Genomic DNA, 15,150 nt, shown 5'->3' on the forward strand with positions numbered 1-15,150 from the left:
AGTTCACATACCTGTTGCAGCTGTTGCAGAGTCAGGATGGAAGAAATACTTTGGGCTACATCAGTTGAAATTGGTCAAATTGTAATGCAGAGATTAATTGCAAATATTCCAGTGTTAGACCGGTCAGGTAGGACTCACTCACTGTACACTTTCAACACTAAGGAGTACCTCCCGGGACGCATTGTACGACTTCTCCGTTGCCGAGACAGCAACGTTTGTCTAAACCTGGAAGAGTGTTTCACGTTTGTCTGAACCCGAAAGAGGGCTTTGGGCTTGTTTGAATCTGAAAGTATGTTTCATGTTTTTCTCGAATCTGAAAGAGGGTTTCAGTTTTGTCCTACTGGTGTCTATTTCGAGCCATAGTCAATGTGTCCTTATATTAAAACGAGTTTTGGTAACAGCAACATATCCACTCTGGGTAACTAGGGCCATATCCGACTGTTGCATATGGTTCAAATTCATACAGCAGCTTTGGATGAACTTAATTCTGTAAGTTGATCAGTATCTTGAAAAAGCTTGGTTCTTAAGAATTTACTATTTAGTGTTGATTTGTCTCCAGCCAAATGCTAAAAATGTACACGTGCTCTATGTTTCAGTGAGTTTTTCAAGATATGCGCTGAGGCGGTGGGATAGCCCAGTGGTTAAAGCGTTCGCGCACCACGCCGAAGACACAGGTTCAGTTCCTCAAGTGCGTACACTTTGAGAAGTCCATTTCTTGTGTCCCCAGCCTTAATATTACTGGACCTGTGCTAAGAGCGGAGTAAAACCATACTCACTCACTCACTTGTTCTATATTCATATCATATTTGTCATTTTGTAGGCCTGCTCGGTGGAGGTAGGGGTAATGGCACGTGTAGCACCAAGAAAGATGTGAAGGGCGAGATCTGTGACAGCTCGTGCCAGTTGACACAGGTGAGTTGTGGAAGTTAAGGTAAGTTGTGGAAGTACAGGTGGGTAGTGTAAACGAAGGTACCTATGGAAACTCAAGTGCTATGTGGAAACTGAGGTGAAAAATTCAAATTTGATTTGTGATCAGGTAAGTTGTGGAAGAGTGAGTTGGGTTGAGTAAGTCCATGTGAAAACTGAGTACAGACGAGATACAATTGAGATGTGAGTTGTGAAAGGAGAGGTGAGTTGTGGAAGTAGAGGAGTGTTGAGGAGGTAGAGCTGTGTTGTGTAAGTACTGTCGAGTTGTCGAAGTAGAGGTGTGCGGTGGAAGTACTGTTGAATGTTGGAGGAAGAGGTGTATTGTTGAAGTAGAGGCGTGTTATGGAGGTATATGTGAGTTGTGGAAGTAGAGGTGAGCTGTGGAAGTAGATGTAGTTGTTGAAGTAGAGGCGTGGTTGGAGATAGATGTGTGTTGTGGAAGTAGAGGCGTGGTTGGAGGTAGAGGTGTGTTGTGGAAGTAGAGGTGTGTTGTGGAGGTAGATGTATGTTGTGGAAGTAGAGGTGTGTTGTGGAAGTAGAGGTGTGTTGTGGAAGTAGAGGTGTGTTGTGGAGGTAGATGTGTGTTGTGGAAGTAGAGGTGAGCTGTGGAAGTGGATGTAGTTGTTGAAGTAGAGGCGTGGTTGGAGACAGAGGTATATTGTGGAAGTAGAGGTGTGTTGTGGCGATGGTCTGTAAATAATCGAGTCTAGACCAGACAATCCAGTGCTCAACAGCACTCGATCATTCGATCTGCGCAACTGGGAAACGATAATATGTGTCAATCAAGTCATCGAGCCTGACCACCCGATCCCGTTAGTCGCCTCTTGCGTACCTATATGTAGTCAGATGATTGCACATACAATACATGCAGTTAAACTTCGTACCAATGTGGCACTAACACTACAAAAACAATGTTGAATGCTTTATTTGGAATTTCTGCTGTTCATTAGTGCCAGAACTGTTCGACATACAGTACAATGGAGTGAGTGAGTGAGTTGAGTTTTACGCCGCACTCAGCATTATTCCAGACGGCGGTGCAATGGAAATACAGTACAATTACAAATAGGCCATTCCGCACCAGCATAAATCAGATCTATTATTTGATACTATCGCAGCCGGTAGTCACACCTGGCAGGTGTGGTGAGAAGAATCACCTGTTTGCCATTAACCAGTATTGTACAAACCATGAAGACGGTTGTGGCTCTCTGTGTAGTGTTGGTGAGTATATGTCCCCCATTAAGTCATTTATCACAAAATACACACAGGCTTTGAGGTGCTGTAACAGAAAACTCACCTGACAACCTATGTGTGTTTAAATGATTTTACCCCCCTCTCCCACCCTTCTTTTGACACCCTGATACCTAGCGACACTCTCACTTGACAACCTGTTAGTGTTTTGGCTCTCTGGTTTGGTTTAAACATATTTTATTCACAGAGAAAGGGATTAGGAACAAGTTCTCCAACTTAGAATACTCTCTCCTTGGTATGTACTTAGTATAGTATAGATTCCTGCAACTAGAGATGACTGATGTTGACAAGTAGGTAGTAGAAGGGAAAAAGAGATAGAGCTGTACAGAATAACACAGAAATGCTATACAAATAGTTTTGTCTCACTAATGAATGATTGCACTAATTTGAATACATTTGTATTTTCGCATTATGATAGGTCTGCACTAAGTCTTCCTTCTAACAAAAGTTTGAGGTCAACTGAAATACCAGCTGATAAACTGATGCGTTTAACAGATAACATGAAGTTAACTCTCTGTTCTTTGTACAATGAACATTCAAACAGATAGTGATACGAATCCTTACTACATGGCTCTCTTCCTTACTATATGTAGATATTTGGACACTTTCATTTGATAACGTGTCGGTATTTGGACATCTTCACTTGACAACGTGTCCGTATTTGGACAGTTTCACTTGACGACATGTCGGTATTTGGACACTTTCACTTGACGACATGTTGGTATTTCGACTCTCTTTCCTGACAACCTGTCTCCATTTCGTATGTAATGTATGCATTGCCCTTATTCTTTCCATGACCTCTCTGTTTGTTGACAATTTCTCTGTATTTCGATGTTTTCCTTAAAGATTTTTTGGTCACCAAGAGTAACTCCCTCCTCATTTTTACTCCTTGCTAACACTTTCTCAACATAAACTGGCCCCAACCAATTCCTGTTTCTCTATATCTCGACAGTCAGTCTGTAAGGCAGCCATCATGAAATCCGCGAGTTTCTGTATACATCACTCTCTCTTCCTTTTCTCTCTCTCTCTCTCTCTCTCTCTTTCTCTCTGAACAGGCATTCTTTCTCATCAACAGCTTTATGATAAAACTTTAATAATATCATTAAAGAATTTTGATCACATACTTTTATGAAAACAAACACAATGCACATCACTGCTGACAGGTACCTACCTTATATATTTGCTAGATGTTAGGAAAATGTTTGCGACGCCGCATCCGTACAATACGATATTCCCAAAAGGGTAATTGACCAAATTAATGGGTTCATACGGTAATCTCATCGTGTGAAATCCACAGAAGAACACTTTTAATTGACCAACTGTCCCTTTCTTTCCGCATGCAAATGTTGCTAATTTTGCAAGCTTATTTCTTTGACGTACCAAACTTTAACTCGTGATGCCCACAACTCACGTGTGAAGCCCACAAATGTGCAGTTATGTCCACAACAAACTGAAGCCCTGATTCCGCCAGCATCACACGTGAAGTCCACAAATGTTCAGATATATTAAAAGCAAAATGACGCCCTGATTCCGCCAGCATCACACGTGAAGTCCACAAATGTGCAGCTATCTTAAAAGCAAAATGACGCCCTGATTCCGCCAGCATCACACGTGAAGTCCACAAATGTGCATCTATCTTAAAAGCAAAATGACGCCCTGATTCCGGCAGCATCACACGTGAAGTCCACAAATGTGCAGCTATCTTAAAAGCAAACTGAAGCCCTGATTCCGGCAGCATCACACGTGAAGTCCACAAATGTGCCGCTATATTAAAAGCAAACTGAAGCCTTGATTCCACCAGCATCACACGTGAAGTCCACAAATGTGCAGCTATCTTAAAAGCAAGCTTACCCCCTGATTCCGCCAGCATCGCACGTGAAGTCCACAAATGCGCAGCTATCTTAAAAGCAGGCTTACCCCCTGATTCCGGCAGCACCACGTGTTAGGTCCAGAAAACGTAACTGCACTTATTCAGCAAAACGCACAGCGGAAAGAATTTGCAGAAAAACTGCAGTTGGTTAGCAGTAGTACGGCGGAATGTTTTTTAACTTTGTGTCGAAAGAAACAGGTAGGTTTAAGCAGAATGCGTTAGAATATTTGGTCAAATATTAATTTATGCTCTGTATGTTTCAGGTCCTCCTGTATCACGTCGAGGTAGAGTATTGCTTTTGGGCCAATCTTTGGTGCAAAAACTGACAAGCAAAAGAAAGCACAAGTATAATGGAAATTGATTTGGCACACATAAAACATAACGTAAGTAACATTTCCTGACCGAAAACAGACGCCGAAACACGAGATCGTGAACGAAAGGTAAATAACAGTGATACTTGTTTTAAATACATCCCCATTCAAGAAATATTTAAATAATTCAGTTATTTTAGTGGACATAAAATGGATACAGTTTTACGCCGCTTATAAGAATATTCCAGCATTATAACGGCTGACAACTCTTGAAATATGGTTCCCACTTTGTACCCATGCTGAGAATCGGACCCGGGTCTTCGGCATGAGAAAGCTGGGGAATATATGCTTGAATCAAACATCGACACATGGAGTATCAGGTAAAAAGAAACTGTACGCTTGAAAATTGTTTTGACCGAATAATTTTTAAACTTTATCGAAATACTGCTGGCCGAATACCACGGCCGAAACACAGTTAACTGCAGGTTCAAACACAACAATGATACCTGATTTAAATATAACACCACCCCAAACATTTTTTTTATTATTTTATTCATTTTAAGCATCACCAGACATGTACGTATATATTTTGTTAATTTCAGACAAAGAGTTTAAATTTTCAGCTAACCAGTACGACGGTGAGGTGCAAAATTTTAGATGGTCCATACATCTGAATAGGTGCACCATATCTGGTGTCTGAACTGGTCAAAACCATTTTGGGCTTGTGGCGTTTGATAGTTACTAGCACTGATGCCTGGCTTGGTTTGTGGCTTATTTCATACACTGGTATTGGGTAGACTAGTTCGCTCGTCACGCCGAATACCTGGGTTCGTCTCACCCCCATTCTTGATAGATTAAGCGTTGAGCATTTGGATTTCCAATGTCCAAAGTAAGGTCATTAATCGTGTTTTACAGCGGTATCCGTAATTTTTATAACCATTTGAGAAAACAACCTGGGGTATATATGGGTGTTTCAAAGGAAGCTAAAACATTCAGAGTTTCTCAATTTGCGATGTGCAGATTCAGTAACAGGTGTCTGCATGCATAAACTGTTAGCAATCGGCCCTAAACAGGAAACCCTAGGTGAACAGTGTAAGTCGAGGATCGATTAATAAAAAACAATCCTAATGAGAAGTTCATCGAAGTTCAAATTACTAACCAGATGATCCAAAATACTTTGGGCTACGTAAGCGAACTGGGCCAGGCACTGCAATCATATTGTAACGTACTGACTAAGAGATTAATTCCTACCATTTTACCGCATGCTCACTCACTCACTCACTCTTCTGTTACAACACTAGGGAGCAGCTCCAGGAACGCAGTGCACGAGTTCTCACGGCTGCGGCAGCTGTTGCAGGGACAGTAATGGCAGGGTCATTTCAACTGACCAGGGCAATGTACCATTTGGTGAGACTTGGCAACATAATCTGATGACACCATATCTAATGAAAGTACCATTTTCCGCGGTCTTGCGAGTAATTAAACTATCACAAGTCTTTTAGGTAATACTTATTACTTCAAATGATAATTTCTAAAACAACCCAACAGTTTATCGTCCATAGATCTGTCCATTTATCTAAACTTGCCTGTTTAAAGGCTAGAGTTAGTGTTCGTCCATGCGCTTAGCGTATAGCTTTAAGCAAGGCCAAAGAGACACTAACAGTCCTCGTTGTCTCTAAGTTAAAGGGAACAATGCAGTTCCTTCGAGGCATGCGAGTTTCGATACAAGCGAAAAAATGATGACTGAAGGAGGAATACGCACGGTTAATGTTTCGAGAAACTGAAATTTCGACATATGAAAGCTCGTCACAACGGAGTTTGTGCTTCATATTATATTTTCATATAATGACAGTTTTACCAATATCGTTGTCATTATCAGACGGACTCGGTGGGCGCAATGGCATGTGCAGCACCAAGAAAGCTGTGAAGGGCGAGATCTGTGACAGCTCGTGTCAGTGTGACACAGGTGAGTTGTGGAAGCTGAGATACGTTGTGGAAGTACAGGTGAGACACTGAAGATGAGATAAGCTGATCGAATATGTTGTTTTACTCCGCAATCAGCAATATTTCAGATATATGGCAGCGGTCGGTAAATAATCGAGTCTAGACCTGGCAATCCAGTAATCAACAGCATGAGCATCGCAACTAAGACACGATGACGTGTGTCAAGCAAGTAAGCAATCCTGACCATCCGATCCCGTTTAACGCCTTGCACGACATGCATTGTAAATATTGCTCTCAAAAGTTAAAGGGGAAGCCATGTAGCTAAAGAGTTGGCTGCAGGCGCTGAAAACTCGGAGTTCGATTCCCACGAATTTTCATGGGTACTATCCAAGTAACGGTCTCACCTATGAACACTGCTTGGACAAATGATCAATGGCGAAAACAAAGTATGATTGATTTATGTATTGTTTGTAGGCCTGGCTTGCTATCGGCCATTGACCGGCGCCTGCTGTCTGCCGTCCACCTGTGTCGATGAGGCCTACGCTCAAAAACAGCACGCGTACTGGGCTAGTTGCTTCGCCAACCCGCAATGTGCTCTGCCCGCATAAATGATACCATAATATATCTGAAAATATATAATTTTAACATGTGCATACAGAGAATAAAACACCTTTCTAAAAACCCAAATCAGTCGGTTTGAAAATATTTGTGTCCACTCTGTCATGTGTGAAGTAAAGAATTTGCTGTGAAAATGAATAAAATACTTTTCTCGGAAATTACATGGTGAGGTGAGGTGAGGTGAGGTGAGGTGAGGTGAGGTGAGGTGAGGTGAGGTGAGGTGAGGTGAGGTAATTCTGGTGAGTGTTCATTGACAAAGTGGGAATTTTTATTTGAGAATGTAATGAGTAAGCGTAGCAAGAGTGATTGATTGATTGATTGATTGATTGATTGATTGATTGATTGATTGATTGGTTGGTTGGTTGGTTGGTTGGTTGGTTGGTTGGTTGGTTGGTTGGTTGGTTGGTTGGGTCTGAGTGAGTGAGTGAGTGAGTGAGTGTGTGAGATGACCCCTGAATTTTATCGACTTCAAAATAATATATTGAATTCGGTATGAAACTGCAGACTGGTCAGTGATGGCGGAGATAATTCGACGTGTAACATACATTGCAGTGAAACTGTACAAAGCACGACGTACCAGTCCAACAATTAGAACAAAGCCAAGAACCTTATTTTGATAACGATAAAGGTTGTGTTGGTACTATCGTGGCCGGCAGTCAGACCTGGCAGGTGTGGTGAGAAGAATCACCTGTCTGTCATTATCCAGTATTGTACAAACCATGAAGACGGTTCTGGCTCTCTGTGTAGTGTCGGTGAGTAGATGTCTCTCATTAAAGCACATATCACAAAGACTCATAGACTCTGCGGTGCCTTTAAAAGCCTAGTGTGTCAACCTATGTGTAATTAGTTCTTGGAAAAAAATCTATATTTCGATACTTTCTCTCCCCAAAGTCTCCACATGAGGACACTTTCTTCCTTTATAAACTCTGTGTTTCGATACCCCTCTGTGTTTCGAATATGTCTCCCTCAACTTGTCTGTATTTGGACACCTTTACTTGACAACCTGTCTTTATTTGGACGCCTGTACTTGACAACCTGTCTGTATTTGGACGCCTTTTCTTGACAACCTGTCTGTATTTGGACGCCTTTTCTTGACAACCTGTCTGTATTTGGACTCTCCCTTCATCAACTTGTCTGTATTTGGACTCTCCCTTCATCAACTTGTTTGTATTTCGACATCTTCTCGTCACAGCATGTCTATATTTCAACGCTCTTTCCCCAATCCCTGATAACCTGTCTTAATTTCGACACTCTTGCTCGACAACCTGTTTGAATTTCAACGCTCTCCCCAACAACCTACCTTCTTTTTATCACTGTCATCTTACAGTCTGTCTGTACTTCGACGATCTCCAGAAAGCACATCTGTATCCAATGTGTTCATGTCAATAGCCTAATATTATTTTCTACTCTAAATTCCAGGTGTTCCTCTATCACGCCGAGGTAGAGTATATCTTTTGTGTTATAACCTTTGGAGCATAAACTGGCAAATAAACAACGGGTTAATAAAAAAAGGATGTGACACGAATCAATTTCAAACGTTAGCAAAACATTTCCTGGCCGAAATCTGACGCCAAAAAAAACAAAGTCGTGAACAAAAGGTTAAAAACAGAGTAGTGATACGTATTAAGAAAACATGATCATTCTAAACACATTTAATAGTTCTTTCATTTCAGTCAGCATGAAATATGCGAGTAGACTTTGTTTGCTTCACATAGAGCTCTAGACTGTATAAACTGACCCTCAAAACACACCATCTACCATAAACTATTTATCCAGCATCCATAATGTAGAAATTGACCCTATCAGGAATTGATTGATTTTCTTGGTTGAACGATACATTCAGTGTTTCTCAGTCTGTAATATGCATATCCAGTAATAGGCCTCTACAGACGCAAAATGTTAAGATCGACCCTATACAGGATGCCCTACGACACCAGTCGAGGATAGACTAAGAAAAGAACCAATAGGTTTTAAGAAACAAAATCCAAATGGCACTCGCCTGTGCTCACTTACCCTAGGCCACTAAAGTTAAAATTCCTGACGAGATAATCAGAAATACTTGTAAGAGGCTTCTGTAGACACAAACTGTTAATATCGGCCGTGTACAGGTTCCTATACGACACCAGTAGAGGATCGATTAATAATAAACCATTAGGTTTCAAGAAATAAACCCACAAGGCGCTCAAACTTCTGCTCACTTGCCCTAGACCACTGAAATTCAAACTACTAACCAGATAATCAGAAATACTTTAGACTTTGTGAGCCGAACTGGGTTTGGCACTGCAAGAGGAATGAATAAACTAAATGAAATTAATCCCAACCATTCCACCCGATAAACGTATTTTTAACAAGTGATTTTTTTTAACAAGCTTTTTTAACAAGTGGTGTAGGACTCACTCACTCACTCTTCTGTTACAACACTAGGGAGCAGCTCCAGGGACGCAGTGCACGAGTTCTCACGGCTGCGGCAGCTGTTGCAGGGACAGTAATGGCAGGGTCATTTCAACTGACCAGGGCAATGGACCATTTGGTGAGACTTGGAAAAATATATACTGGCATTAAATACTAAATCTGAAGAAAGTAGCCCTCTCCGTGGTCCTTTACTTCAACATCGTTGTGTCGAAGTCAAGGTGAATAAGGAAAACTCTTCGAAGTATCCGAGGTTCGATAAAACCGAAAAATGATGACTAAAGAAGCAATGATGGCCAAGTTATGAATTCGAGACAACCGACAATTCGACTCATGGAATTTCCACACAACGATGTTTGTATGTGTGTATACATTATAAATACTGTTACCATATATATTTGGGGAAAAAAACATTTGATAATATACCGTTTATCGTTGTCATTATGAAGGCGGATTCGGTGGGTTTGGACCGCTTGGGGGTCAACGTAATGGTACGTGCAGCACCAAGAAAGCTGTGAAGGGCGAGATCTGTGACAGCTCGTGTCAGTGTGACACAGGTGAGTTGTGGAAGCTGACATACGATGTGGAAGTACAGGTGAGATATTGAAGCTGAGATAAGTTGTGGAAGTGCAGGTGAGATATTGAAGTTGATAGAAGCCTCTGAAGTATAACTGAGGTATTGAAGTTGAGATAAGTTGTGGAAATCGAGATACTTTCTGGAAGTACAGGTGAGATACTGAAGTAACTTATGGAAGTTGAGATACATTATTGAAGTTAAGATAAGTTGTGGAAGTCCAGGTGAGATGTTGAAGTAGAGATAATTTGTGGAAGTACGGGTGAGGTGCTGAAATTGAGACCAGGAGAAGTACTGCAAAATAATCGATTATGACGAAGACTGCCCAATGATTAACAGCATGAGCATCAATGTACGCAACTGGGATAGGATGACGTGTCAACTTAGTCCGAGAGCCAGTCCACCCGATGCCGTAAGCCGACAAGCATAGTTTGCTAAAGACCCATTCTAATGGATGATTTACGGGTGACAGAATTTCCCGCTTATAAATAAATTAGTCTGAAGCTATGTTAAGCCTAAAGGCAAAGTTAATGCATAGTTTAGAATGTTGTTGTTTTTCATGTAAAAGGACTACTGAAGATTTTTAACATGCCAGGCAAAGTTTCACTGAATAGTATTTCTTTCCTCAGTAATGAAAGATTCATGTTGCCTTTCTCTGCTTTAGTTACAATGGTGTCATGTTTGGGTCTGTTCTCACTGACTCAGTAATGTGACACGCCTTGTGATGTGGCAAGAAAAGTGCTTCAGTGCATTGACAGTGGATTGTCAATAAACCTAGAACATTGTGGTGCCGAGCCAGCCTACAAACAACTGATAGACACAAGGCAGTACTAATACTCATATCATCTATCTTAACAGCACGCATGCGCACACACACGCACGCACATGCACACATACGTAAACACACACACTCACTACACACACACACTATGCTACAGGCACTCACACACATTTGGATAATGTGTTGCTGGGATGTAATGAAGAGTGACGTAAACGAATTATCACTTAGCTTGCGTAGTGGACTGACGAGTGACTGCGCGCGCATATACCTTTTGCGGTGGGGTAGTCATGCGGTTGAAGTGTTTGCTCGTAATGCCGAAAACCAGAGGTCGATACCCCATGTGTGAAGTGATACCCCATGTGGTACTATGTGTGAAGACCATCTCTGGTGTACCCTGCCGTGATATTGCTGAAATATCGCCAATAGCAATGAAAAAACAAACTCACTCACTCACTTATTTAGTGCTATGTTAAGTGTTTTTGAGTCAGATTTTTCTTATTTGTTTCTTAATTGTTTACAGGCCTAGCTTGCTATCGGCCAATGTCCGGCGTCTGCTGCCCAGCGTCTACCTGTGTCGACGAAGCCTACGCCAAACATCAACACGAATATTGGTCCAATTGTTTTGCCAACCCAAACTGCGCTCTTCCTCCATAAACGCAACCTTTGTATTCGAAATAAATCTTACGAAGATGTGAGTGTTGTTTCGTGAAATTCAAAATTAGTTTGAATGTATAACTCTAACTATGTGCACCTCCTGAATGTAAATGTCAGGGGTTGGTGGCTGGCTTGGTTGCTTATTTAAGGAGGTCTTTTATCGTGGCAAGGGTGTTTGGTTGAGATCGTTCCCGACGTAGATGAGGTAGAGGTGTTTTGGGGGATACGGGTGTTTGATTAGGGCAGGAGTGCTTTGATCGGGTAGCGGGGTGTAACTGAGGTGGCGTTGTTGTCATATGGTAGCGGTAGTTTAAGGATGAGGTAGAGGTGTTTTGTGGGGTACGGGTGTTTGATTGGGGTATAGGTGTTTTGATCGCGTAACTGGGTGTGACTGGGTAAGGATGTTGCCACAGTAGAGTTGTTATTGTGGTGTACGGGTGTTTGATCAAGGAAGTGGTGTTTCATTAGCATAGCGGGTGTAACTGGGGTAGCGTTGTCCTGGGTTAAGGATGAGGTAGAGGTGTTTTTGTGGAGTCCGGGTGTTTGATTGGGAAGAGATGATTTGATCGCGTAGTGGGATGTGATTAAGTAGGGATGTTGCCACAGTAGCCAATACGGATGGGGTATTGGTGTTTTGTGGGGTAAAGGTGTTTGACTGGGGCAGAGTTGCATTGATCGCGTAGCGGGGTGTAATGGGGGTACTGTTGTTGCCATTGTGTAGAGAAGGAATAAAAGAGATAAAGGTATTTTTGTAGGGTATGGGTGTTTGATTGGGGTAGAGGTGTTTTTATCGGGTAGCGGGGATGTAATTGGGGTGGCATCGTTGTTATGATACACTGTAGCGGAGGTACGGATGAGATTGAAGTGTTTTTGTGGTGTAGGGCTGTTTGATCATGGTGTTGTTGTTGTGGCGCTAGAGCAGATGTCTGGTAGATGTTTTGCTATTTTGCATCTTTGATATGAGTAGGGATAGATTTAAGTAGGTTAATCAGCCCTTACAAGGTGATAGTTCTTTCAATATCTACCGCAGTTAGGGTGATTAAACGGCTTGCGCCAGGAGGGTATACGCATTTCATACGCGCGTAATCTATTAGGCATGAATAAGATTGACTTGTTTGAACAAGTATATATTGATGACAACACCTTTAATTGTAAAACACGACGTTTCGTTGTATAGTTTTCATGTGTGAATGAATGCCTTGAATGGCTAGGAAGAAAACAAAACAAAACAAAAACGACACTATGTAAAGTCGGAAAAAGTAAACACACAGGCAGGCAGGCAGGCAGGCAGGCAGGCAGGCAGGCAGGCAGGCAGGCAGGCAGGCAGGCAGGCAGGCAGGCAGGCAGGCAGGCAGGCAGGCAGGCAGGCAGGCAGGCAGGCAGGCAGGCAGGCAGGCAGGCAGGCAGGCAGGCAGGCAGGCAGGCAGGCAGGCAGGCAGGCAGGCAGGCAGGCAGGAACCCACTCATGGTGTCACACATATCGATGTCGCCTCAATATTGCTAAAAGCGGCATAGAAAATATAACGTAAAACAAATGTCTTTTCTAACAATTCTCCTTAATATCAACATGTATTTCTCATGAAACAGAGATACTGTCATATTTTTAGATATGAAATAAACGAAATTGACACAAAACAAACAGCTACTGAAGAACCACCAGACAACCAGTAATCCCTGACCTAATGGTTTCAATAGGTTCAAATCAATGATCTATCAATGGTCAATGGATGATCGATCAATGTTCATGATACACTAAATAAGTGCCGGGTAAGTAAATTGTTATCGTTGTCTTAAACAAGACGTTACTGAAGGGTTCGCTAAACACATAATTAATTTCTCTATTGCCTATCACAGACGGGATATTGTAATGAAAAATCCGCTTCACCGACAGATGCTCTCTTTAGTAACGGTGACAAGGATAAAACGTTTGGGTTTGAACCACTTGTCCCTAATACATAAACTGATAGATAAATAAATCTGAGAGAATTTTTATTCTGCATGTTATGGTATGCTATGATTTGATCGCTTTCGATATTAATGGTATGGTGAGGTGAGGTGAGGTGAGGTGAGGTGAGGTTTAACGTCGTACTTCTGATTTTACCCTCAAATGAAGACGTGCATGCTTGTGTACGTGTGGCTGCTTGTATTAGCGTAGACATTAGCTGGCGTTAGTTTACTGAGATACCGTTCCGTATTTAAGCATGAATGCCGCACCCAGACAAATTATACTGACCAGCTCGAACCGATCAGTCAGAACCGACCAGTCCTTGCACCGATTAATGCCGAGCGCCTGGCAGGGACCAACAAGATCCATATTTTAACATCTTTTGGTTTGACGCGGCCGGGTATCGAACTAGTGATCATCCGCTCGCCGTGCGGAAACTTATTAGAAACAAAAGAGTTACTGAACAATTGACCTTAGACATTTTATAACCTGAGTGACTGCTGTTCAAAAGTCTCATTCTGGGAAACATGATGAGAAATTAACCCTCACGATTTTCACCTGATGAGGGGGGCAATTATTAACCCAGAAACGTCGTGTGTAAATATTCTAGGTCTAGACTCGATTATTTACAGACCGTCGCCATATAGCTGGAATATTGCTGAGTGCGGCGTATAATTAAATTCACTCACTCATGTGTAATTACTCGTACCAAAGGAAAGCATCGTCCACAAGATCAGCAGGACCAACAACCACATCACCTTTCTACTTCGCTTCAGAGATAGCATAAATCCCAGAGGCCTATGCTGAAGTCGCCTGTCCAAACATGCAACAACGCTATAACCAAAGTACTACATCAGGCAAGCACGAGACTACTCAGGGGCCTCATACAGGAGACTAAAAGTCACAAAGTTCATGTACAGAACAGCCTGGACCAAACTAAAATCCAGATGAAGGAAACCCTATCACTACCATCTACAACAAGATCCAAAAGTTATCCAACAGAAACGCCTGATATGTGCTCAAAAGACCTGATTTGTGCTCCAAGAGATGAAATCAGAAACCTAAGTACAAACGGTGAATCCAGTCCAGAAGGTATACCATCCACGTTACATTAAAAACTGTAGTCAACCTGAACAGCAAGCCTCTAACCCAAGCGCAAGAAATACACCTTGCTAAAAGCTTCACGTTTATACCAACGTCCACCAAAATGAAAACAGATGAATTCATCATTGGGATAGAAAGGGGACTCCAACAACCAGCACCGAATGGCAACGTAGGCATCTCATAAACAGATCATATTATCCTAGGAATACCTGCCAAGACCCACTACAACTTTACCTATGACGAGACCAGAGTGACTGAGCGAGTGTGGTTTCACCCCGCTTTCAGCAATATTCCAGCAACACAAAGGACACCAAACACTGATTTCACACATTGTACCCATGTGGGGAATCGAACCCGGGCCATCATTGGCCTGATGAAACAAGAGCCATTCCAGAAGCTGATAAGGCTTAGCTGTCATCATGGATACGAAGGAGTTCATGCCGTTGTTTAACAAATTCGCAGAAGACCCAGTCATCCACAATTTCCTCAAAAAGTAGCCCAAGGTTAAATTCGAAAGACAGTACAAGACAGACCTCCAGGCAGTACACAGCAATAGAAAAAATAATGGCACCATTTTCAAGAATCCTGTAAATTTGCAGCCCACTTGCGCCAAAGCCACCGTTAAAATCCATTCAGATTCAGTAAAAGTCAGAATACTCAGCATTTTAATAGATTTTCAAAGAAGGCAAACGCGGATCGGGACCTTTCACCTCAAATCACAGGAACCAAATAACATCCTATAACACGGAACCGGAGCCCTTGCGA

The 15,150-nt window shown here is 42.1% G+C and overlaps 2 protein-coding genes across 2 annotated transcripts; both read left to right on the forward strand.

Annotated features, from left to right (window-relative positions):
* The first annotated feature begins 2,112 nt into the window (after positions 1-2,112).
* On the forward strand, positions 2,113-6,908 carry LOC137255841 (uncharacterized). The gene is made up of 5 exons (XM_067793412.1): positions 2,113-2,145; positions 4,309-4,329; positions 5,658-5,763; positions 6,236-6,322; positions 6,775-6,908. The coding sequence occupies exons 1-5, from the start codon at positions 2,113-2,115 to the stop codon at positions 6,906-6,908; spliced, it is 381 nt and encodes a 126-aa protein (XP_067649513.1).
* Positions 6,909-7,637: 729 nt separating this feature from the next.
* LOC137255298 (uncharacterized) lies at positions 7,638-11,374 on the forward strand. The gene is made up of 4 exons (XM_067792751.1): positions 7,638-7,670; positions 9,343-9,448; positions 9,777-9,884; positions 11,203-11,374. The coding sequence occupies exons 1-4, from the start codon at positions 7,638-7,640 to the stop codon at positions 11,334-11,336; spliced, it is 381 nt and encodes a 126-aa protein (XP_067648852.1). The 3' UTR covers positions 11,337-11,374.
* The last annotated feature ends 3,776 nt before the right edge of the window (positions 11,375-15,150 follow it).

This window comes from Haliotis asinina, chromosome 11, assembly GCF_037392515.1.
Source record: "Haliotis asinina isolate JCU_RB_2024 chromosome 11, JCU_Hal_asi_v2, whole genome shotgun sequence".
In the NCBI taxonomy this organism is placed as follows: Eukaryota; Metazoa; Mollusca; class Gastropoda; order Lepetellida; family Haliotidae; genus Haliotis; species Haliotis asinina.